This window comes from Phocoena sinus, chromosome 11 (assembly GCF_008692025.1).
Source record: "Phocoena sinus isolate mPhoSin1 chromosome 11, mPhoSin1.pri, whole genome shotgun sequence".
Lineage (NCBI taxonomy): Eukaryota > Metazoa > Chordata > Mammalia > Artiodactyla > Phocoenidae > Phocoena > Phocoena sinus.
Window position 1 is genome coordinate 68,300,109 of NC_045773.1, and position 26,522 is coordinate 68,326,630.

At 39.9% G+C, this 26,522-nt stretch overlaps 1 protein-coding gene across 1 annotated transcript in view; it reads left to right on the forward strand.

Annotated features, from left to right (window-relative positions):
* The window catches only part of DNAH8 (dynein axonemal heavy chain 8), a 323,349-nt gene that overhangs the window by 71,022 nt on the left and 225,805 nt on the right, over positions 1-26,522 (forward strand). Inside the window, exons 22-30 of the mRNA XM_032647945.1 lie at positions 1,824-1,959; positions 2,814-2,929; positions 5,092-5,198; positions 16,244-16,319; positions 17,274-17,469; positions 19,363-19,559; positions 20,508-20,634; positions 21,469-21,704; positions 23,669-23,773. Coding sequence (XP_032503836.1) covers positions 1,824-1,959; positions 2,814-2,929; positions 5,092-5,198; positions 16,244-16,319; positions 17,274-17,469; positions 19,363-19,559; positions 20,508-20,634; positions 21,469-21,704; positions 23,669-23,773 — 1,296 coding nt within the window. The remainder of the gene's footprint in view (positions 1-1,823; positions 1,960-2,813; positions 2,930-5,091; positions 5,199-16,243; positions 16,320-17,273; positions 17,470-19,362; positions 19,560-20,507; positions 20,635-21,468; positions 21,705-23,668; positions 23,774-26,522) is intronic.

Consider the following 26,522-nt stretch of genomic DNA (forward strand, 5'->3'; position numbering starts at 1 on the left):
ATCTGTCATGTTTGACTAGTAGTCTGGTTTCTTTCTTAGGGAATTTCAAAGCAAGTGGAGGGGGTGTGTAAATAAACACGTGTGTCCAATCTTCCATGATCAGCTGTGAGTGTCCACTTGCTTAACACTTGTTTTCCTTGCTAGACTGAAGTGGCTCTCAACCACCATTGTCATTCCAAAGTTTAACACTGTGTTGAATAAATTAGAAAGGGTGTAATGAGTGAATGATGGAGCAAAATCTGAAGAGTTCGTGGGGGTGGGGAGGATCAGAGAGTGTCTTCAGGTGGGAGGAGGAACACCGTTTCCCCTGAGACTGAGAAAAGATGAAGATGGGTTCAGATGCAGATGAGGTGGTGTAAATCGGGGGGGACAAACTTGCAAGTCTCTCTCTCTCAATCTAGTAGCCAAGAAAGGAACACATGAAGGCAGTACAGAGGGAATATGGGATCTCCCAAGACTCATCTGAGGAGAGGTTGCATAGATAGGCTTGGGTTCCTTTGCAGAGGTGATTTTGAAGGCCCAAGTTGGCTGCTACCATTTACTTTTCTCTTTCCTAAGACGCATGGACATTGTATGTTAAAGGGCCTATTCAATTTTATAATCCAGTTTTCTTTTCTGAATTTAGTTCTCCACTTCTTCCTAAAGCCTTTGCTCACTATTAGAAAAGTTCAAAATGCAAAAAGCACAGGCTTTTAGAATCACGCAAAGCTGGTTTCAAACCCCTATTCTTACCACCTACTGTGTGACCTTGGGCAAATTTTTAATTCTTTCTGAGAGTCAGTTTTCTCATCTGTGAAATGGGTACAGTAATATTACCTATCCCAGGAGGTTGTCATTTAGTTAAATGAGTTCATACACATAAAGCTCTTAAATTGATGCCTGGCATACAACATCATGCTCATTTAAAAACCATATCACATTTGAATCTCAAAACAACACTTTGGATTGTCCTTTTCATTCTTTTTCTTTTCTTTTTTTTAAAAATAAGTTTATTTATTTATTTATTTAGCTGCATTGGGTCTTTTGTTGCTGCGTTGGGGCTTTCTCTAGTTGCGGCGAGTGGGGGCTACTCTTTGTTGTGGTGCTCAGGTTTCTCATTGTGGTGGCTTCTCTTGTGTCAGAGCACGGGCTCTAGGTGCGCAGGCTTCAGTAGTTGTGGCACGCAGGCTCAGTAGTTGTGGCTCACGGGCTCTAGAGCGCAGGCTCAGTAGTTGTGGTGCACAGGCTTCGTTACTCTGTGGCATGTGGTATCTTCCCGGACCAGGGCTCGAACCCATGTCCCCTGCATTGGCAGGTGGATTCTTAACCACTGTGCCACCAGGGAAGTCCCTGGATTGTCCTTTTTAAAAACCATTTCTCATTTTCGACTTTGACATCTTCATCTCCTAGGCCTTCAGGCTTCTTTCTTTTTGCCCATATGAATAGGACTGTAGATCTCTGTGTGTGAATGAGTCAGGTAAGGTCAAAAACTTTGAATTTGCAACTTCCCTGGCAGTCCAGTGGTTAGGACTCCACGCTTCCACTACAGGGGCGCAGGTTCGATCCCTGGTCGGGGAGCTAAGATCCCGCATGCCACGTGTGCGGCCAAAAAAAAAAAAAAACTTTGAATTTTTCTTCTTTCTCCTTTTCTTTGCTTGAGACTTAGCAGCTGTCTCAAGCTGCTTTTAGCCATTGACACTTTGGGGTCTGAAACATTATGCTATTGGCCACTATCTCTAGGTATTTTCAAATGACATTAGAGTTTGATAAGTTGAAGTCGTATTAATAAATTTCACAGTAGTTTTAAGTATCTGGAAATTAATAGTCATTTCTTTATTTAATAGACATACACAAAAGAATGGGCTGAGGTTCTAAACCACAAAAGTAAGCATGTGGAAGAAGCTGTCAAAGAACTTATATCAATATTTGAGACTATTTATGAAGTTAAATACAGTGGGAAAACAGCAAAACAGTTACCAGGTAATGTGGCTGGTTACAATGTTTGAATCACAAGTGTTACAGGTACGTTCTCAAGTAGGCACCTTGTGCCTGACAGGCACCAAAATTCCAGACTCCCAGAAGGAGAGCAGATGTTCAACATAAACCTCACTGTTTGCACTTTAGGCACAGTGAGCCCTTTTTATGAATTAGGGAATGGTGGGCACCCCTCTGAAATCCAAGTTCATAGATACTTACTGGGGACCAACCTTGCAAGCAGGCCCTTCCATGGATAGCAGTCTCTGGCCTGCTATGTTAAGTTTTTTTTTTGGTACAGCATTCTACCATGCTGGCTGTCACACTGAGTGGGGATGGCATCTAGTGAGTAGAGGCCAGGGACGCTGCTGAATATCCTCTATGGCATAGGACAGCTGCGACAACAAAGCCTGTCAGTAGTGCTGAGGTTGAGAAACTCCAGCTTAAACAAGTATTCGCTGCATCTCTTCTTTCTCTGAGAGGTTTTCCACTTAGTTTAAGTAGTTTTCATCAGAAGTATCAAAACCACGAACATGTCAGCTTAAGATGGCAAACCCAAAAGGTAAACAGGTATTTTAGAAAGAGAGCCTGTAAAATAACCCCTCTTTAAATGTTTCTTAATTCTAGATACTAATACAGAGTACAGTATATTTAAAGAGTGTATTTCTTAATAGAATGTTAATTCTGTTGAGATGGGTGATTTAAATTGAATTCAAGGGTGATTTCTCCCAGCAACAAATTTTTAATTTTTAAATTAAGAATTTTTTTAAGAAGGACCTTCCTAAGAAGATTTGGTTGCATAGCATAAACCAAATGCCAAGTATTAACTGTTATATTTTTGTTTTATCTTTTATCTATAGAGCAGAGAAAACATGTTGTTTTTGGAAGTGAAACAGAAGAGGGTGTAAGTGCTGATTATGAGACTAATATTGTGCCTGAGGTTGATGTTAATCATAAAGAAGATGAATTTAAAAAGGTATTTATTGTAAAGCAACCGTATGCAATTTCACAGAATTATGACTCATAGGATTGTAGATAACCCCAAATGGTGGGGTTTTTTTTTTCCAGGCAGTTCTGCAAGCAGTCTGTGTGGATTTATAACAAAATCCAGAAAATATAATTTTCAATTCTATACTGTAGCATCTGACAGGATACAGCAATCCTTACAGTTTTCCCCAGCACTGTCAACTTTTAATGCTATTCTATCAATTACAGTTTATATAGTTATCTCCCCTGACACAACACACTGACTGTGTTTTCTTGTGTAGTAAATGTCACATCTGGGATTGTAGTGCCGATCCATTTGACTCAAAGTGGAGAACTTTGTTCTCAGTTATTGTTTTTAATAGAATTACCTGTATTGCAAGACCGGGTTTTGATTCTCTTGGGGTCCAAGGATCTGCATTTTTTATTAACACTGTGGACTCTCCCGCAGGAGAAACCCCAGGTGGGCAGATTCTCACATTATGCTGAGCTGTGTTGAGAATGAAAGTTGAGGAGGAGACATGGGGATTCTTCATCCTTCTTAGGCCTTCTGGTCGTGCGTCAACTCTAAATGCCACTCCCACATTTGTACTAATTCCTGCTTTCTCCTGCTCCCGTCAGTTTTCTTTTAATCCTCTGTACTCATCTTTTTTTTTTTTTAATTTTTTTTAATTTTTAATTTATTTTTGGCTGTGTTGGTCTGAGTTTCTGTGTGAGGGCTTTCTCCAGTTGCAGCGAGCGGGGGCCACTCTTCATCGCGGTGCACGGTCCTCTCACTATCGCAGCCTCTCGTTGCGGAGCACAGGCTCCAGACGCGCAGGCTCAGTAGTTGTGGCTCACGGGCCCAGTTGCTCTGCGGCATGTGGGATCCTCCCAGACCAGGGCTCGAACCCGTGTCCCCTGCATCGGCAGGCAGACTCTCAACCACTGCGCCACCAGGGAAGCCCCGTACTCATCTTTTCATTCTTTCTCCGTTTTACATTCTTTTACACTCTCTAACCCCTACCCTAACACAGTCTTGGAAATAAACAGCACACGTTTGTTTCACTTTCACCTTCTGACTCAAGGATGCTATCACTACTTGATCGGGAAACACTTTCCCGCTGAGTCTAGATTTTAGCTGTAGATTGCTTCTCAATACCATGCACCAGGCAGCCACTATCAGTTGGTGGGGGTCAGCAGGAGAGTTCTTCGCTTCCAACTGCATTCCCTTTGACACTGGCTGGGGTCCTTAGAGCAAGACTGAGTACCATCAGAGCCTCTCAAAATGGGAGATCACTTAGAGCTGCATCAGTGCAGACATCTCCTAAACAGCCTCTGCCTCTCAAATCCATCTTCCACATCGCTTCCGCAGTGGTCTAACGTAAACATCTGATTATGTCATGCCTGCACTTTAGCCTGGTAGTTGACCAATCCAATCATATTCCTCTTTGTTCACACCTGATAGGCCTCCCTTCTGACTCCACTCAACCTGACTGGCCCACCCAGACTCAGAGGGTCAGAGTGTAGGGTGGAGAGGAACAGTGTGGCCAGAGCCTGGCTCCGGATGTGTGAATCACTGTGCAAGCAAGACGTAGTGCCCAGATTCCTGCCCAGGCTCAATATTTATTCTGTGCTCTGACCAATAAATGTGGCTACTTCTTCTCTGGTGGGAAAGAAGGGCTTGCAGAGAGGGACAAACCATGGTGCCAGGACAGTGGAAGTTTCATCCTATGTATTTTGGTATCATACATTTTAAAATATGTTTATCCACCAAGCTGAGATTTTTGAGGTTGGAGACTACATACATATCCTCTTGTGCCCATACCTCTAAGCATTGAAAAGTGCACCACACTTAAGTGCTTCAGTTTTGTTGAGTGAATTATTGAATATTGAGCAAACCAGGATTATTTTCAATTAGCTGTTTTTGAATTTTGGCTTTTGAGTAATGCCTTATAATTTGCTAGAGTGTTTATGAAAGCACACCTTTCACGTATTCTTACTTGTTTAAAAAAGCAAGTAATTTAGGATTGAATTTATTTCTACAATATAATTGAAATTGTATAGTTTATTATTTTTCATCTTTCGCATGTCACTTCTAATATTGTATTATTGCTTTGGAGGTGTTAGAGTTTTTATTTTTTGTACCAAATTTAATATGATTTCTCATTACAGGAATGTAAAGAGGTCTACGCTTTTTTCTCTCATCAATTACTAGACAGTCTTCAAAAAGCTACACGGTTATCTTTGGACACAATGAAAAGAAGAATATTTGTTGCCAGGCAAGTTGAAAATATGCTAAATATGTCTGGTAATACTATCACAACATAACACTAAAGCACTTTTTATTTTTATTAATTAATTTTAATAATTATAAAATTTAAAACACGGCATTTATGAAAAGACTGTGTGAAAACAAGCGTGTAATACTGCAAGAACAGTGATAAATGAACAGCCATGTTCCTAGCACCCAGGCCAAGACAAAGAACACTGAACACTACCAGTACCCTTACTGGTCCTTCCTCTGCTCACCTAAAGGTAACCACTATCCTGAACTTGATGTTTACCATTATCTTGGTTTGCCTGACAGTTTACCCCATGTTTGTATCATTTAATTTGCCTGTATTTGAACTGTGTTCAGTATTGTTTCTGAGATGCATCTATGCTGATATACTTTATTTTCACTTCTGTATAGCTCGAGTATACACAATCTGTTTTATCACTTCTACTGGTGGTGGTTGTTTGGGTTGTTTCCAGTTTGGGCTATTGTGAACATTCTTGTGCCTGTCTCCTGATGCACCTGCTAAGAGTGGAATGGCTGGGTCCTGGGCTGTGTGCATGCCTCAACTTAACCAGGCAGTGCCTAGCATGAGAGTGCCTATGGATCCTCATCCTTGCACACAGTTGGTGTCATTCAATTAAAAAATTGTTGCCAGCATATAGGGTGTGAAATGGTGTCTCACTGGGATTTAAATCATTTTCCTGGTTACTGATGAGGTTAAACATATTTTCATGTTTATGAGCTATTTGTGCTTTCTCTTTTTAAAAATTTGCCTTCCCTTCCCTTCCCTTCCTTCCCTTCCCTTTCTTTCCCCCTCTCTTCCTCCCTCCCTCCCTCCTCTTTCCCTCCCTTGTTTCTTCCTTCCTTCTGCCTGTTTTTCTATTGGATTGGATTTATTCATGGGTGATCTCAATATATTATTTTGTTGATGATACTTCTAAACTTCTATTTATGATATTCTTTGCTGAGTTTAAAAATATTCAAATCTATCAGTCTTTTCCTTAGTAGTTTATGATTTTTATGTCTTTTAAAAGAAATCTTTCTGTACTTCATAATATCTTCTAAAAGTTTTAAAGTTTTATCTTTTGCAGTTAGGGGTTTAATCCACATGGTATTTATTTTGTGTTTAGTGTGAGGTAGGAGACCAGTATATATTTTTGCATATGGTTAATTAGTTAAAAGAAAATTAATTTTTCTTTTGGAATGGTTATTTAAATTACACTGAATCTATAGGTAAATTTGGAGAGAATTAGCATCCTTACAATATTGAGTCTTCCATTCAGAGTCATGGATTACCTCTCCATTTATTTGTCTTTTTTATTATTTCTCAATAAAGTTTCTTAATTCCCTGTGTAAAAGTCTTGTACATTTTTGTTAGGTTTATTCCTTGGTTATTCATTGCTGAATTTTAATTTAATTGCACTATTAAAATCTCCCAATGTGATAGTGAAGTTGTCAAAATTTCCTTCTGTTTCAGTTGTTGTTTTATATCTTTTGAGGCTATGTTGTTAGGTGCACGCGATGTCATATAGTTAAGTCTGCCTAGAGCACTGTTTATTTTATTTGATGAGCCTCTTTATCCATATTAATCTTGATTTCTCAAATTCTTTTTAGTCTGTCATTAATTTTACTTTCCCAGATTTTTTGGTATACCTTTTCTATCCCTTCATTTGATTTTTTCTGTGAAGCTTTTTTGTTTTACCTTTTAAAAGCATAATATACCTGATATATTTTAATATTGACACAGAGTTGATTTACAACGTTGTACCAGTCTCTGCTGTACAGCAGAGTGACTCAGTCATATACACATATAGAGACACATTCTTCTTTTGTGTTCTTTTCTATTATGGTTTATCACGGGATGTTGAGCATAGTTCTCTGGGCTGTGCATTAGGACCTGTTGTTTATCCATTCTAAATGCAGTAGTGTGCATCTACCAGCCCCAAACTCCCAGCCCATCCCTTCCCCTCCCTCCCTTGCCCTTGGCAACCACAAGTCCGTTCTCTATGTCTATGAGTCTTATACCTGATATTTTTGTTTAATCTGATTATTTCTGCCTTTTAAAGAGTTTAATCTGCTTACATTTTTGTGATTTTTTTTTAATATAGTTACACTTAATTTATGACATTTTATTTTGTGGTTTCTTACTACCCTTTGTCTTCGGTTCATTTATTATCTGTTATCTTTGGAATGGATAACTTTCCCCTTTTATTCTCTTTCCTATACTTAAGTTCTCTCAGTAGTTACCTTCAAATTTAGAATGCATATATTTGGCTATATTTTTTAAAAAGTACTGTGTATAGTTTTTTCAGTTTTCTCATTTCTAACTACAAGGGCCTCGGCATGAAGTCTATCTACTTTCTCATTCTTTTATTTATTTATTTATTTTAACGTCTTTATTGGAGTATAATTGCTTTACAATGTTGTGTTACTTTCTGCTGTATCACAAAGTGAATCAGTTATATATATACATATATCCCCATATCCCCTCCCTCTTGCGTCTCCCTCCTACCCTCCCTATCCCACCCTTCTAGGTGGTCACAAAGCACTGAGCTGATCTCCCTGTGCTATGCAGCTGCTTTCCACTAGCTATCTATTTTACATTTGGTAGTGTATATATGTCAATGCTACTCTCACTTCATCCCAGCTTACTCTTCCCCCTTCCTGTGTCCTCGAGTCCGTTCTCTATCTCTGCGTCTTTATTCCTGTCCTGCCCCTAGGTTCATCAGAAGTTTTTTTTTTTTAGATTCCATATATATGTGTTAGCATATGGTATTTGTTTTTCTCTTTCTGACTTACTTCACTCTGTATGACAGACTCTAGGTCCATCCACCTCACTACAAATAACTCAAGTTCGTTTCTTTTTATGGCTGAGTAATATTCCATTGTATATATGTGCCACATCTTCTTTATCCATTCATCTGTCGATGGACACTTAGGTTGATTCCATGTCTTGGCTATTGTAAACAGTACTGCAATGAACATTGTGGTACATGCCTCTTTTTGAATTGGGGTTTTCTCAGTGTATATGCCCAGTAGTGGGATTGCTGGGTCATATGGTAGTTCTATTTTTAGTTTTTTAAGCAACCTCCATACTGTTCTTAGTGGCTGTATCAATTTACATTCCCACCAACAGTGCAAGAGGGTTCCCTTTTCTCCACACCCTCTCCAGCATTTATTGTTTGTAGATTTCTCTTTTTTTTTTCGGTACGCGGGCCTCTCACTGTTGTAGATTTTTTGATGATGGCCATTCTGACCGGTGTGAGGTGATACCTCATTGTAGTTTTGATTTGCATTTCTCTAATGATTAGTGATGTTGAGCATCCTTTCATGTGTTTGTTGGCAATCTGTATATCTTCTTTGGAGAAATGTCTATTTAGGTCTTCTGCCCATTGGGTTGTTTGTTTTCTTGATATTGGGCTGCATGAGCTGCTTGTATGTTTTGGAGATTAATCCTTTGTCAGTTGCTTCATTAGCAAATATTTTCTCCCATTCTGAGGGTTGTCTTTTTGTCTTGTTTATGGTTTCCTTTGCTTTATGGTTTCCTTTCCTTTGTAAGTTTCATTAGGTCCCATTTGCTTTTTTTTTTATTATTATTTCCATTTCTCTAGCAGATGGGTCAAAAAGGATCTTGCTGTGATTTATGTCAAAGAGTGTTCTTCCTATGTTTTCCTCTTAAGAGCTTTATAGTGTCGGCCCTTACATTTAGGTCTTTAATCCATTTTGAGTTTATTGTTGTGTATGGTGTTAGGAAGTGTTCTAATTTTATTCTTTTACATGTAGCTGTCCAGTTTCCCAGCACCACTTATTGAAGAGGCTGTCTTCTTCACTGTATATTCTTGCCTCCTTTATCAAAGATAAGGTGACCATATGTGTGTGGGTTTATCTCTGGGCTATTTATCCTGTTCCATTGATCTATATTTGTGTTTTTGTGCCAGTACCATACTGTCTTGATTACTGTGGCTTTGTAGTATAGTCTGAAGTCAGGGAGCCTGATTCCTCCAGCTCCGTTTTTCATTCTCAAGATTAATGTGCCATTTAAAGCTGGTGGTTCCTTATTTATTTTCATTTTGGATGATCTGTCCTTTGCTGAAAGTGGGGTGTTAAAGTCCCCTACTATGATTGTGTTACTGTCGATTTCCCCTTTTATGGCTCTTAGCATTTGCCTTATGTATTGAGGTGCTCCTATGTTGGGTGCATAAATATTTACAATTGTTATATCTTCTTCTTGGATCGATCCCTTGATCATTATGTAGTGTCCTTCTTTGTCTCTTGTAATAGTCTTTAAAGTCTACTTTGTCTGTTATGAGAATTGCTACTCCATCTTTCTTTTGATTTCCATTTGCATGAAATATCTTTTTCCATCTCTTCACTTTCAGTCAGTGTGTGTCCCTAGGTCTGAAGTGGGTCTCTTGTAGACAGCATATATATGGGTCTTGTTTTTGTATCCATTCAGCCAGTCTGTGTCTTTTGATTGGAGCATTTAATCCATTTACCTGTAAGGTAATTATCGATATGCATGTTCCTATTCCCATTTTCTTAATTGTTTTGGGTTTGTTATTGTAGGTCTTTTCCTTCTCTTGTGTTTCCTGCCTAGAGAAGTTCCTTTAGTATTTGTTGTAAAGCTGGTTTTGTGGTGCTGAATTCTCTCAGCTTTTGCTTGTCTGTAAAGGTTTTAATTTCTCCATCAAATCTGAATGAGATCCCTGCTGAGTAGAGTAATCTTGGTTGTAGGTTTTTCTCCTTCATCACTTTAAATTATGTCCAACCACTCCTTCTGGCTTGCACAGTTTCTGCTGAAAGATCAGCTGTTAACCTTATGGGGGGATTCCCTTGTGTGTTATTTGTTGTTTTTCCACTGCTGCTTTTAATATTGTTTCTTTGTATTTAATTTTTGATAGTTTGATTAATATGTGTCTCGGTGTGTTTCCCCTTGGATTTATCCTGTATGGGACTCTCTGCACTTCCTGGACTTGATTGACTATTTCCTTTCCCATATTAGGGAAGTTTTCAACTGTAATCTCTTCAAATATTTCCTCAGACCCTTTCTTTTTCTCCTCTTTTTCTGGGACCCCATAATTCGAATGATCATGTGTTTAATGTTGTCCCAGTGGTCTCTGAGACTGTCCTGAGTTCTTTTCATTCTTGTTTCTTTATTCTGCTCTGCAGTAGCTATTTCCACTATTTTATCTTCCAGGTCCCTTATCCATTCTTCTGCCTCAGTTATTCTGCTGTTGATTCCTTCTAGAGAATTTTTAATTTCATTTATTGTGTTGTTCATCATTGTTTCTTTGCTCTTTAGTTCTTCTAGGTCCTTGTTAAACATTTCTTGTATTTTCTCCATTCTATTTCCAAGATTTTGGTTCATCTTTATATCATTACTCTGAATTCTTTTTCAGGTAGACTGCCTGTTTCCTCTTCATTTGTTTGGTCTGGTGGGTTTTTACCTTGCTCCTTCATCTGATGCATATTTCTCTGTCTTCTCATTTTGTTTAACTTACTGTGTTTGGGGTCTTCTTTTCGCAGGCTGCAGGTTCATAGTTCCCGTTGTTTTTGGTGTCTGCCCCCAGTGGGTAAGGTTGGTTCAGTGGCTTGTGTAGGCTTCCTGGTGGAGGGGACTGGTGCCTGTATTCTGGTGGCTGTGCCTGGATCTTGTCTTTCTGGAGGGCAGGGCCACGTCCGGTGGTGTGTTTTGGGGTGACTGTGAACTTAGCATGATTTTAGGCAGCCTCTTTGCGAATGGGTATGGTTTTGTTCCTGTCTTGCTAGTTGTTTGGCATGGGGTGTCCAACACTGGAGCTTGCTGGCTGTTGGCTGGAGCTGGTTTTTAGCGTTGAGACAGAGATCTCTGGGAGAGCTCTTGCCAATTGATATTACATGGGACTGGTAGGTCTCTGGTGCTCTCATGTCCTGCACTTGGCTCTCCCACCTCAGAAGCTCAGGCCTGCCACCAGGCCTGAGCACCAAGACCCTCTCAGCCACATGGCTCAGAAGAAAAGGGAGAAAGAAAAAAACATAATAAATAAAAAAATAATTAGAATAAGAAAAATTTTAAAGTAATAATAATAAAAAAGAAGAGAGCAAAGAAACAATAAACAAATCCACCAATGATAACAGCACTAAAAACTATTCTAAGATAAACATAAAAGTCAGAAAGAAATCAGTCACAGACAGCAAACCCCAAGTCTACAGTTGCTCCCAAAGTCCACTGCCTCAATTTTGTGATGATTTGTTGTCTGTTCAGGTATTCCAGAGACACAGGGTACATCACGTTGATTGTGGGGATTTAATCCGCTGCTCCTGAGTCTGCTGGGAGAGATTTCCCTTTCTCTTCTTTGTTCTCAGAGCTCCCGGGGTTCAGCTTTGGTTTTGGCCCCGCCTCTGCGTGTAGGTCGCCCTCTGGCATCTGTTCCCACCCAGACAGGACGGGGTTAAAGTAGCAGCTGATTAGGGGGCTCTGGCTCACGCAGGCCGGGGAGAAGGAGGGGTATGGTAATTATAATGGGAACGTGGCGTGAGCTTGTGGAGGCAGAGGGCAGCGCGATGCTGCAGCAGCCTGAGGCATCATGTGTTCTCCTGAGGAAGTTGTCCCTGGATCAAGGGACCCTGGCAATGGCGGGCTGTGCAGGCTTCTGTGGAGTGGAGGGGTGTGTGGGTAGTGACCTGTGCTTGCACATAGGATTCTTGGTGGCTGCAGCAGCAGTGTTAGCGTTTCATGCTTGTCTCTGGGGTCTGCGCTGATAGCCGCGGCTTTAGCCTGTCTCTGGAGCTCGTTTAGGTGGTGCTCTGAATCCCCTTTCCTTGTGCACCCTGAAACAATGGTCTCTTGCGTCTTAGGCAGTTCCAGACTTTTTCCCGGACTGCCTCCCGGCTAGCTGTGGCACACTAGCCCCCTTCAGGCTGTGTTCATACAGCCAACCCCAGTCCTCTCCCTGGGGTCTGACCTCCGAAGCCCGAGCCTCAGCTCCGAGCCCCCATTCGCCCTGGCGGGTGAGCAGACAAGCCTCTTGGGCTGGTGAGTGCTGGTTGGCACCAATCCTCTGTGCGGGAATCTCTCCACTTTGCCCTCTGCACCCCTGTTGCTACGCTCTCCTCCGTGGCTCTGAAGCTTCCCCCCTGCCACCCCCCGTCTCTGCCAGTGAAGGAGCTTCCTAGTGTGTGGAAACTTTTCCCCCTTCACAGCTCCCTCCCAGTGGTGCAGGTCCTGTCCCTATTCTTTTGTCTCTGTTTTTCCTTTTTTTTTTTGCCCTTCCCAGGTACGTAGGGAGTTTCTTGCCTTTTGGGAAGTCTGAGGTCTTCTATCAGCATTCTGTAGGTGTTCTGTAGGAGTTGTTCCACAGGTAGATGTATTTGTGGGGAGGAAGGTAAATCTCCACGACTTACTCCTCCACCATCTTGAAGGTCTCCCCATCATTGTTGTTTGCTGTTTTACTTTTTTACCTTTTTTTGAGCACTCAAAAATAATTTATTTACTGGTATATTTTATTAAAGTCTCCAGGTTCTTGTGTATTTATTTTATACCCCTGGTTTCTCAGGGAGTGTGAGGTGTAAATTCTGTTATTCTTCATTTTAAGTCTGAAATGATTTGTCTGGATAAAAAACTTTTGTTTGTCTCTCAGCACTTTCAGAGTATTTCTTCAGTGTTTTCCTGACCTGTATTCTTGTTGATGAGAAGTCTGCAGTGAGTCTAACTAAAAATTGTATTTTATCCTTGATGTTCTGTAGCTTCCTTTCCTGGTGTAGATTTGTCTTTATTTAATCATGCTTTGTTCTCAGAGTACACTTTCTATTTGAGGGCTTATAGGGTTCCTTAATCCTGGAAAATCGTCAGCAATTTCCTTTTTCAGTTATTGCTTCTGAGACATCCTCTTATTATGGAACTCCTGTAGTTGAATGTTGAGTAAGTTGATCACGTAATTGTTCCATCTAGGACACTCTTTTGAGTGAAGAAGCACTGTCCAGATGAAGTGTTAGGATGGACTTAAACCAGAACTGTCCTGGGCACCATGGACACGTGACCGTCTCAGACGTTGCAGCATCTCAGTCTCTCTTTCCTGTCTCCTAACTAGTCTGTCATATATTTTTGTCTTTTTGCCTTTCTGGGTTATGTTATGGGCAAGTATCTCTGTATCTAGCCTAAAGGCGATCTCATCTACTGCATCTTAAATATTTCAGTTAGTACTTTTTTCCTTATCCTCCAGATACTGTATCATTCCTGCCTTTTTAGTTTAGCAATTTATTATTTTTTGGAAGATTGCTTTCATTTATCTCTTTGAACATTCTCAATATATTTATTTTAGAGTTTGTCATACTTCTATACATTGAACTCTGTCTGGAGTGAGTTTTTGTTTCAATTATTGATATCTTTAGTCCTCTTTCTTACTGTTAGACTTATGCATGCATATTGGGATTTTAGTTCGTAGACTCTCCTTGAGTGAGAAGTTTTTTTTGTTTTTGTGTGTTTCTCTCTCCTTCCCTCCCTATCTAGGAGTTTCACTTTTGCCTCCACATGACTCTTGGTACCTTAAGTGCAGAACTGGGTCCTATTTGTTCACAGTTACATATCCCCTGAAGAGATGCTGGGAAATGGCAGGTTTAAGCAGGGAGCACAGAAGTGAGCCGGCTTAGTGGCTTCTTGGGCATGCTGTGGACTTGCTTCTTTCACCCCAGGCCCGCATCTTTTGGAAAAGCTGCAGCTGCAGGCAGTAGGTTGACAAACTTTATCTTGTTGTTGTTTTGTCTCTCTTTACAAGTAGGGGAACATCACTTCAATGTCTGGCTTCGGGTAGCAAGCCTGGATGAGTCCCCTCTAACACGGACTACTTCAGTCCCTCAGAGTCCACAGGGGCCAGCCTCCCACTCTCACTGCCTATTTCCTGACCAGAGCCCTGGCCAGACTGTTGTGTGTTTCTGATGCGTTTCCTGATTTGTGGAGATCCTAATCTTGTGTTCGAGCATTCTCAAGTCCTTCAGAGTCTATCCGTGATTGTGATGTGTTTGGCACAAAGAGGCATTTTTGAAGTCTGAACTCACTATGCCATGTTAATTTACAACAGTACTGATGAGAGTTTTGAAGAGGTATACATGAGTATAATATTGCCGAATCCCCCCTTGTCTAAAACGTCTTTCTCTTACCCTCACCCATGAAGGCTAGTAGGTCAACTTGGATCACAACACTTTCTCTCACACTCCACAAATACTATTTCACTGGCTTCTTCTTTTTTTTTTTTTTTTAATGCTTCCTTTTGCATTTTTATTTGTGGCACTTGGCTTGCCAACCTTCATCTGGGCAAGCCCTGCACACTCCATCCACATAAACAGCAGAGATCTCTTTTAGTAATGAAGGATATTATTACTATATCTTGCCTCAACTGAAATGCAAACCCAATTTGATTTTTTCCTCAGGTGGGATGCAGACAGAGAACATCCAGATAAAAGGTGTTATCATTCACGAGTCAAGACAGAACCGTTATTTGTAGCTAAATGCCACTCACAAAAGCACAATCACTGGCTTCTTTTGTTTCCATTTCAGAGGCGGGTTTTGCTGCTAATCTGATTTTCTTTTCTAAGTAACAAACTGTTTCTTGCTGTTTACAGGATTTCCTCCTTTATTCTGGAAATTAACAAATTATGTGTTTAGCTGTGAGTCATTTTTCCCCCATTAATCCTATCAGGCACACAGAGAATCATTTCAAGGTGAAAAAAACAAGTCTATCTTAAGATTTGAGAAGGGCTATGCTTAAATTTATTTTATGTAGGGTTCCCACGTTGGATCTAGGTAGTAGAGCGTCTCTGAGCTGAGCGACCCACTGTTAAGTTACTTAAACTCTCTGTGTCTTGGTTTCCTCATCTACAAAATGGAAATAATAATCATGGGATCCACATCAAGAGTTAACATGAGCATGAAAGGTGTTGATTCATGGAAAGTGCTTGGAAAAGCGCCTGTCATACACTAAGCATTCGATAAACATTACTTATCTTTTCTTTATTATTTCACTTACCTTTTCCTTAAGTAATTTCTTTCTCTTGTATTTTGCATCCGAAAGCTTGGAGAATTCCTTAAGCTAATCCTCTAGTTTGTCAAATAAGTCACCAAAGGATCGGCTGCGCTGTCCACCGCTTCTGTTAGTTCAGCTGTTTGATTATACTTTATGAACTCTTGTTCTCAGGTGTACCCTTTCAAACATAGTCTACACTTGTTTTATTGCTACATCTTGATTTCACAGTGAGACTATGAATTAGAGGTTTTTTCTGTTGTTTCTTTGCTTGCTTGCTTTTAGTTCAAAGAGTTCCTTGCAATAATATGTTTATCTGGGAACCATTGACCCTGAATACTAAAGTTGGGTCTCCACTGTGAATGTGGAGGCTTTATGTTTCTTGTGATTTTTTTCTCCCCCGGTCTGCTTGTAGTTATGAATGGAGGTATAGTTTTCAGTAATGATAACATTTCTTGCTATGGAAAGTTTACATTTATTATAATTTTGTCTGGGATGGGGACAGAGATCAGGCAGAGGGAGATAACCAAAGTAATTTGCAGTGCTGATATGTGTCATTCATTAATTGCACTCATGTGTCTGTCTGTGTGTCTGTACTTCTGTCTGAGCATAACTGATATTGTTTAAAAAGGCAGTTTTTGGAAGGTTTTGACTAGAAACCTCCTGTTTAATCTTGTACACACAAAAAAATAAAGTATATGAAGGCATATGCTTTTTGTTGGTGATTTTCAGCATCTGTTCTGGGGCTGGGAAAAGGAGTGCTTTTGGTAAACATTATTAGGTGGGTACTTACTGAGAGAAAGCAACGTTAAAATACTAGAAAATGGTAGGAGACTAGTTTTTCACTTCAAAGAATAGTAAATCATTCAGTGCTCTTAATTTATGAACTAGTTCATGAAATTTGTGGTTCCATTGTAAATAACATTCTCTTCATTAATTCAGTATTTTGAAAATTGTCTTTATTTTTTTAGGATTGAAACTTGTAGCATAGCCAAGCTCTTTATGAAATTTTAGGTTAAGGTTTATAAGCTAAATGTCCATCTTATTACAGCCCTTATGGACGAAAGCGGTCAGAAGATGTTATTTCCTTTCTAAAATCTGAAGTACATCTTGTGATTCCTAATGTGGTAAGTATTATTAAATATTCAAGTTAAGACAGTGGTATTTTGGTAATGTATTTAAGAAGTATAGCATTAGAACTGAACTTTTATTTAATCTCTTGGTCCTCTGTGCTTTTTGACTTCACCTCCGTACTTAACAAAAATCAAAGTGTATCATTTATATCTGTTGTAACAATTACTTCTGCAGAGCTCATGGTGTATTAAAGGTTGGTGTAAGAGTTAAGTGTCTGTTGGGCCATCAGTTAGCAAGTACCCTACAAACCATCTTGGTTTTTCTTACTTCAGACATTAAATTATCTAAATAAGGCCATCTCAGAAGTCCAAATCCCTATACTGAACACCCAACTGTAAGACAACCCATGGCAGAATAGAAACAAAGAAAGAAAGAGAGAGTCTGTGCCCTGAGTTCATGGGTCCCTTGTGCCTTCTTAGGGCACTTTCCTCTACCACCCCTCCGGCTGCTTATTTGCATCTGGAACACCAAGCCATACAGGATGACTGAGGTGCATTCTGTGACAAGCCAAGGGTTAAGGCCAGGCAGGAACAATCTATGGCTCACCTGACACCACATCTACACAGTCTGGCCTCCTGGAGGACAGCTTCTTTGGTGCATTTCAAAGAACTGAGGTCAAAATCTTGGCAGTACAGTTTCTTCCGTTACTCTGCTTCATGGACATCCAGCACCTGCCCACAGTATTTGGCTGCAGCCAGCCACCCTCACAGGGAAAGGATGACAAGTACTATGTTTGACCTTTCTGCCTGCAGGAATTGGTAGAATAGGAAAGCTTGAAGATCGGTAAAGTCTGCAGCCTACCTTCCTCTACCATCCCTCTCCTCGAAGCAGCCTTCCACTGGGCCAGTGGAGCTGTCCCTGCTCAGTGGGGAACAGGTGTGGTGAGAATCAGAGGGATGGATTTGTATGTGTTGGCAGCACCAGGAACTTATTTCTTCTTTCCACAGGTAATGGTTCCTAGTTTGGATGACATTCAACAAGCCATTAACCGTATGATCCAGTTAACCCTGGAGGTCAGCAGAGGAGTGGTTCACTGGGGGCAACAGCAGACCCGTCATATCAAGACCGTCATTAGCAGCCCCTCCCATACCACTACTGATGGGACCCATCCGAGCACAGGAAAGCAGTTGAAGAAGGAAGACAGTAAGAATGTTAAAACAAATCTCAGATGAATAGAGTCTTAGAACTATAACAGTTAGTAAATGGTCTTCTGATTCTTCCCTGGGTATGACAGCCTATAGATATTTTTACACTCATATTTATATGTGTATTGGTTAAATTTTACATTAAAAAAAAACTAGTGTTCTCCATCTTCCATCTTAAACATAGCATGCAGACATTTCAGATTTTGATCATGGGTGAACAAGTATATTTATCACTGTTCTACTACCGTAGTCTCAGATTCAAAGTTAAAAATGAAAATAAACCTTAGAACTAATTCTATTTTCAGCATTGTATTTGATCTGATAAACTTAGTTTGCTAGAACATAGCGCTTAGAAAATCTGGGTCATGTGTTCTTTGTACATTGAAATATATATAAACTGTTCCTTTAAATAATTATTAGTGTGATATGACACTGACCCAAAATTGCATAGACATTTTTGGATACTTTCTTGTATAGAAAGCCAAATTCTGGGCTTCCCTGGTGGCGCAGTGGTTGGGAATCCGCCTGCCAATGCAGGGGACACGGGTTCGAGCCCTGGTCCGGGAAGATCCCACAGGCCGCGGAGCCACTGAGCCCGTGCGCCACAACTGCTGAGCCTGCGCTCTAGAGCCCGCGAGCCACAACTACTGAGTCCACGTGCCACAACTGCTGAAGCCCGCGTGCCTGGAGCCCGTGCTCTGCAACGGGAGAAGCCACCGCAATGAGAGGCCTGCGCACCCCAGTGAAGAGTAGCCCCCATTCCCACAACTAGAGAAGGCCTGTGCACAGCAACGAAGACCCAGTGCAGCCAAAAGTTAATAAATAAATATTTAAAAAAAAAAAAGAAAGCCAAATTCTTTTTTTCTTTTTTGCTGTTCTGCCACATTAACATTTTTATTTCTTTATTTTTGACAAAAGTTATACATATACATGATGTTCTGATATATGTATACCTTTGTGACGTGGTTACCACAAAGTAAATAACATATTCATCACCTCCCATAGTTAACCATTTTTTGTGTGTGTGGTGAGAACACTTGAGATCTACTCTCTTAGCAAATTTCAAGTATACATTATTGTTAACTATAATCACCATACTACACATTATGTTTCCAGAATTTAGTCATCATATTAGTGAAAGTTTGTACCCTTTGATCAACATCTCCGCTTTTCTTCCACACCACCCCAAGTATCATTTATAGATACTTCAGCTAACTGTTGCCATGCAGGAATACCTGCAATCTGGAATTGTTCATGAAATCTCATGATTTTTTAATTGTTAACAACTGCTTTAAAAAAGTAAGGAACTGTTTGGGCCAAACAAAAGTATCCGTATGGTCTCTGCTTGATGGAGAAAACTTGAGAGTTTCAGTCAAGGCTGTGACATGACTAGGTTTCAGCAAGAGATGTTTATCATGGTGGTTGTGTGATCTTTATATACCAGATGCTGAGTTGAAGACAAGCATATGTTGTCTCATTTAATCCTCACAAGTATTTCCATGAAGATTAAATAATTGGCTTAAGGTCATTTGGGTAGTAAACGTAGTGGCTCTCCTTTAACCACAAGCCTGTTCTGTAGGGTAGCAATTTCAACTCTTCTGATCTTTCCTTGGAGGACGTTTCGTTTTGGGGGGAGTGGTTAATCGGTGTCTTTCAGTTCTCTTCTCTGAATAACAGTTTCCCCACTTTAAAGAAACCTAGACCTCAAAATCTGACACAGTAGTTTAATAAGAATAAGTGAAGCTAGCGAGAGAATAGCTGTTAATTACTTGGAACGGGATGGGGGGGGTCTTTAAGAAAATAAAGTTTAAAAAGTCTATAAATGTTACAATTGATAGTATTTAAAGTTGAATATAGGAGTTATCTATAGGATAAAAATGTCTGTTTTCAGAATCTTTTGAAGAAATTATCCCCACACGGAAGCTGAAGAATTTTTATCCAGGTGTGGCAGAGCACAAAGATGTTTCCAAGCTGGTCCTCCTCCTTTCTTCCTCTGTGAATTCTCTCAGAAAGGTGGCTCATGAGGCCCTGCAGGACTTTGAAAATTACAAGACGCTCTGGACAGAGGACCGAGACGTGAAAGTGAAGGTATGTTTCTGCTACTTGTGATGCAGTTTGGTTTTTTTTTTAACACCTTTATTGGAGTATAATTGCACTACAATGTTGTGTTAGTTTCTGCTGTATAACAAAGTGAATCAGCTATATGTATACATATATCCCCATATCCCCTCCCTATTGCATCTCCCTCCCACCCTCCCTAATCCCACCCTTCTAGGTGGTCACAAAGCACCGAGCTGATCTCCCTGTGCTATGTGGCTGCTTCCCACTAGCTATCTATTTTACATTTGGTAGTGTATATATGTCCATGCCACTCTCTCACTTCGTCCCAGCTTACCCTTCCCCCTCCCCGTGTCCTCAAGTCTGTTCTCTATGTCTGTGTCTTTATTCCTGTCCTGCCCCTAGGTTCATCAGAAGTTTTTTTTTTTTTAGATTCCATATATATGTGTTAGCGTATGGTATTTGTTTTTCTCTAACTCCTGTGGGAGGACCAAGAAAACATCAGTGGTAATGATGAGAACTCAAGAACGGAGGCTGAGAACCTGTAAATGCCACACACCTAACACATCATGTCTTGCGTAATTCTCACACTGACACTGTGGCAGTTGATAATAATGAGGTTCAGGCAGATTTTGTTTAATTTGGTTAAACAGCTGAGTACTAATTATGTTCCAGACATGCCCAGAGGTCGGGTATTCAAGGATGTGTCCAGCTTACGTAGGCTCAGCTGTATGTTTGGTTGGAGACTCAAGGAAACTTTAGAACTCTGAATAACCATTCAGAAATGTGAAATTCCCTCACATAGCTTCCTCTTTCAGTGCTAACTGTTCATCCCTTTCTCTACCGAGCCACTGGCCTGATAGCACATACAAGAGGAAAAATATATAAGCAGATGCAGTTTTCTAATTCAACTATTAGAGGCGTAAGATTTACATTGTCAAAAAGCCGAAGAAAATGTTGATTCTTTCCTTGCTACAGGAGTTTTTGGCTAACAACCCCTCTCTGACCGAAATCAGATCCGAAATTCTACGCTATGCTACTTTTGAGCAGGAGATTGATGAGTTGAAGCCTATTATAGTTGTAGGAGCACTTGAATTGCATACAGGTATTTTATAAATATTATGTAAAGTGTCTGTATTTTCACATGAAATGTTACTTCATTTAGAAAGCAGTTATTAAGCTACCTTGGTACAATATTATAAATATTAAGTATTTCTGGACCACCAATATTGTTCATATATATGCTATATATATTATATATTATCATATATTATGTATATATAATATTACACCAAAGTGACGTAATATACTTGATACTAAATTGGCACTCAAACAACTAAAACTACAGGGGGAACTACAGGTTACCGTGAGGAGGGGATTGTGTACATGGGATAAGAGTCAAAACAGTTTGAGGTCTCCTGAGAAGTTAGTCCAGTTGGGGTTAGAGTATCAGAGGATTATGAGACAACCACTTAATGTCTGAAATCAAAAGCCCAAGCTGACCCTACTGCTAACTGTAGTGAGGGAGAGCTGTATTAGACAGGCACAGTGTTCTCAACAGTGTAGGCTGCTGGTCTCATATAGGGGTTACCTAGAGGAAATTGGGGAAATGAGTGAAGGCTTCTAATGGGATGGCCAGAAACAGAGCAAGGTTCACATTGGATAGTGCTAGAACTAATTTCCAAAATTCTTCTCCATAGACGTCAGTGTCCTTCTCATGAATGGCTTAATATACTCCACCAGGATAGGAATTAAGTCTTCAAAATCCGTACAGAACATTTAATTCAGACGAACTACAGACTAACTACATTTCAAGTGCTCTGTGTAGCTAGTGGCCATCAAATGGACAGTGCAGTTATAGATGCTCAGATTACACATGAAGTGAATTGTTTCAGAATGTCAGTTGTATTTCATTTTGACCTTTTCTTGTCTTCACCAGAGCCAATGAAATTGGCCTTATCAGTTGAGGCTAAGGCATGGAAGTTGCTACTCTGTCGGTATCTGAATGAAGAATACAAAAAGAAAATGTCAGACATGATAGCATTTATCAATGAATACTTGAAAAAGTTATCTAGACCTATTCGTGATTTAGATGATGTCAGGTTTGCAATGGAAGCCTTGTCTTGTATCCGTGATAATGAAATTCAAATGGACATGACTTTGGGACCAATTGAAGTAAGAAATGATTGCATTTTTCTTTCTTGAAATGGTATTTTTTTTTTTAAAAATAGAGAAACACTAAAAAGTTGATTTCTTCATCTGTTTTATGGCACAGTCTGCCTATTTTTCCTCTCTGATGTTGATGTCCTTAGAGGGACTGACAATTATCAACAGTGAACAATATACGAAGGAATATTAATATATTCATAATGCTGTACTGGTCTAGACACTGTTCATTTTTTTATGCTGGCACTTACATTTTACAGAAAAGAATGGTTGTATTCTCTCACTTCAGTCCTGACATGTTAGACAAGTTCCCCAAATATCTTTGGCTTTTCTTAGAAACCAGTTATGTGTCTCACCTATGACCAGCGGCATACCATGGACAGATGGTGGGAGTGGTCCAATTAGGCTCAATAGTAAATTGTTGGAATTTATATCAATAAGAGATGTTTTTAGGGGAGAGTACTGTTTTAGTTCCTATTGCTCCTATAACAAATTACCATAAACTTAATGGCTTAAAACAAATTGTTTTATAGTTGTAGAGGTCAGAAGTATGAAAATGGGTCTTATGGGGCTACAATCAACATGTCAGCAGGGGCTCTAGGGAAGAACCCTTTCCTTGCTTTGTCCAGCTTCTAGAGGCTGCTTGCATTCCTTGGTGGCTCCTGGCTCCCTTCCAGCAGTGCCATCACTCCTACCCCTGCTGCTGTCATCACATCTCTAACTCTGAATCTCCTGCCTCCCTCTTTCCCTTAAATGGACCTCTGTGATTACATTGGGCCCACATGGCTAATACAGGATAATCTCCCCATCTCAAATATTTTTACTAATCACATCTGCAAAGTCCCTTTTGCCACATAAGGTGACATATTCACAGATTCTGGAGATTAGGGTGTGGATAACATTGGGGAGGCTGTTATTCTGTCTCTCACAGGTACTTATGACTAATGTTTAGAATTTCTGGCTCATGGTGATAATAAAAATCAGACTCAGTTCATTTTATTACTGTTTTTTAAATTCTCTGTGGACAGTGCACTCCCTTATTGCCTGCAAACCTGGGGAATTGGCACTCCCCCTGCCTCCTTTTGGTACCCAGTGTTCACGACTGAGCATTGCTTTCTTGAACCCATTTAGAGTTTATACACTTTGGGAGCTAATGAAATTCATACCTTTACTACTTCTTTAAATCTTAGTATTTGGATATTTTGAATGCTGACCACTCGCTTCTCAAGATTTAACAAATTATCATATCATTTTTTCCTGACTGCCGAAGCTCAGTTTTTCAGCATAAATTCTTTTGGTAAAGCCAGTTGCCAGCTCATCACTTTAAAAAATTTAGGCAAAATTGGTATATAACATTATACAGATTTCAGGTGTGCAACATTGTAATTCAATGTTTGTATGCACTATAAAGTGATCACCACTGTAAGTCTTGTCACCACCTGTCACCATACAGTTGACCCCCTTCACCCATTTCACCGTCCTCCAACCTCCTTCCTCTCTAGTTACCCACCAGTCTGTTCTCTGTATCTATGAATTTGTTTTTGTTTTGTTTGTTCATTAGTTTCTGTTCTTCAGAATATCTCCCACATCGTCATTTCATTCCATTCCTTATATAGCCAACCCATATCTTAATAGAGTATGAGGAAACATTTTGCACGGTGTTGTCACAAGATCAAGGAGGAGAGAGGCAGAAAATTATTCCAGGGAGTTTTTCCGAGGATAGTATCTCAAAGCGATTTGCCTACTCTCCACCAGAATCACCTTGGTGCTTATTAAATTCAGATTTCAGGGCCTGGGATCTAGAGTCAATATCTGATGCCAGTGATAATCTAAAGGACCTTTTTATACACGTTTAATTTTGGGACCCATTCTTCTAGTCTTTGAAGACATAGGAATGTGTCTTTAGAAGGCATCTAAGTCATTTGGCAATTATATTCCTTGTGATGTTTCTGAACTCTACCCCCACCCCACAGGAAGCCTATGCTATTTTAAACAGATTTGAAGTTGAAGTAACCAAAGAAGAATCAGAAGCAGTTGATACCTTGAGATATTCTTTCAACAAATTGCAGAGTAAAGCTGTAAGTACAAATTTAATTCTTACTTTTTTTTTTTTATTGCTGTGTTGGGTCTTAGTTACGGTACACTGGCTCTTTACTGTGGCACATGGGCTTCTCTCTAGTTGTGGCGTGCGTGTGGGTTTTCTCTTCTCTAGTTGTGGCATGTGGGCTCCAGAGCATGTGAGCTCTGTAGTTTGCGGCATGCAGGCTCTCTTGCTGAGGCGGGCGAGCTGAGTAGTTGTGGTGTGTGGACTTGGTTGCCCCGCAGCATGTGGGATCTTAGTTCCCTGACCAGGGATCGAACCCGCGTCCCCTGCATTGGAAGGCGGTTCTTTACCACTGGACCACCAGGGAAGTCCCAATTCTTACTTTTTTATTAAGTCACTATCTCCAGAAAAAAATACATTTCAAACCTTTAAAAAGCTTAGTATATATTATCTTAAAAGCTTTATTGAGATATAATCCACGTACTATAGCATTCACCATTTCAAAGTATACAATTCTGTGATTGTTAATATATGCACAGAGTTGCATGACAACCATCATTATCTAATTTTAGAATATTTTCTTCACCCCAAAAGCAACTCCATACCCATTAGTAATCACTCTTCATTTTCCTCCTTACCCCAGCCCCTGGCAACCACTACTTTTTTGTCTCTATGGATTTGCCTTTTCTGGACACTTAATATAGATAGAATCATATAATATGTAGTCTTTTGTGACTGGCTTCTTTCACTTACAGTAATGTTGTCAAGGTTTATCCATATTGTCTCACGTACCAGTACTTCATTTTCCTAATGTCCAATAATTCTTAGCATCTTTACATGTACTTACCGGCCATTTGTATATCTTCTTTGAAGAAAGGTGAATTTAAATCCTTTTCTTGTGTTTTAAATTGGGTTGTCTCTTTGAGTTGTAAGAGTTCTTTATATATTCTGGATGTAAGTCCCTTAATCAAAGGATTTGCAAACATTTTCTCTCATTTGTTGGGTTTTTTCACTTTCTTGATGGTGTCCTTTGAAGTACAAAAATTTCAAATTTTGATGAAGTCCAATTTGTCTATTTTTTCTTTCGTTGTTTGTGTTTTGGTATTGTATATAGGAAACCATTGCCTAATCCAGGGTCACGAAGAGTCACTACTGTGTTTTCTTATGAGAGTTTTATAATTTTACCCTTACATTTAGGTCTTTGATACATTTTGAGTTGATTTTTGTATATGGTGTGAATTAGGGGTCCAACATCATGTAAAAGCATGTGGATATCCTGATGTCTCAGTGCCGTTTGTTGTAAAGACTATCCTTTCACCAATGAATTGTCTTGGCACCCTGGAGAAAATCAGTTAACCATAAATCTAAGGGTTTATATCTGGACTCTCAATTCTATTCTGTTGATCCATATGTCTACCCCTATGCCAGTCTTGATTATAGTAGCGTTATACTAAGGTTAAAAAAATTGTGGTAAAATACACATAACCTAAAACTTACCATCTTAATCATTTTTAAGTGTGGAGTTCAGTAGTGTTAAGTGTGTTCACATGGTTGTGCATCCAATCTCCAGAACGTTTTCATATTGCAAAGCTGAATCTACCCATTAAACAACAATTCCCCATTTCACTCTTTCCCCAGTTCCTGGAAACTACCGTTCTACTTTGTCTTTATGAATTTGACTCCTTCAGTTTCCTCATATAAGTGAAATCATACAGTATTTTTCTTTATGTAACTGACTTATTTCAGTTAGCGTAATGTCCTCAAGATTCATCCATGTTGTAGCATATGTCAGAATTTCCTTCCTTTACAATGCTGCATAATATTCCCTCATATGCAGCATATACCACATTTTGTTTATTCATTCATCCATCAGTGGGCACTTGTGTTTCTCCCACCCTTTGGCTGTTGTGAATAATGCTACTATGGACATGGGTGTACAGATATCTCTTGGAGACCTGCTTTCAGTTCTTTTGGACACACCCAGGAATAGAATTGATGGATCATATAGTAATTCTATTTTCAGTTTTTTAGAACTGCCATACGGTGTTCCATAGCAGCTGCACCATTTTACATTCCCAGCAACAGTGCGCAAGGGTTCCAATTTCTCCACAGGCTCACCAACACTTGTTATTTTCTGTGTCCTTGATAGTAGGCATCCTAATGGGTGAGGTGGTATCTCATTGTGGTTTTGATTTGCATTTCCCTAATGAAAAGTGATGTTGAGCATCTTTTCATATGCTTGTTGGCCATTTGTATATCTTGCCTAGTTTTTTTGTTTTTTTGCGGTACGCAGACCTCTCACCGCTGTGGCCTCTCCCGCTGTGGAGCACAGGCTCCAGACGCGCAGGCCCAGCGGCCATGGCTCACAGGCCCAGCCGCTCCGCGGCACGTGGGATCCCCTTGGACCAGGGCACGAACCTGTGTCCCCCGCATCGGCAGGCAGATTCCCAACTACTGTGCCACCAGGGAAGCCCTCTTGCCTAGTTTTAAGTTGGGTTGTTTGTTGTTGTTGGGTGGTGGAAGTTCTTTATATATTCTGGATATTAGCTTCTTATCAGATATATGATTAGCAAATATTTTCTCCCATTCTATAGGGTGCCTGTTTACTCTGTTGATTGTGTCTTTATAATCCTTTTTATTTCTGTAAAGTAAGTAGTGATGTCCCTTCTTTCTCTCCTAATTTTAGTAATTTGAGTCCTTTCTCCTTTATTCTAGGTTAGACTAGGTAAAGTTTTGTCACTTCTGTTGCTCTTTTCAAGGAAGAAACTTTTAGTTTGTTGATT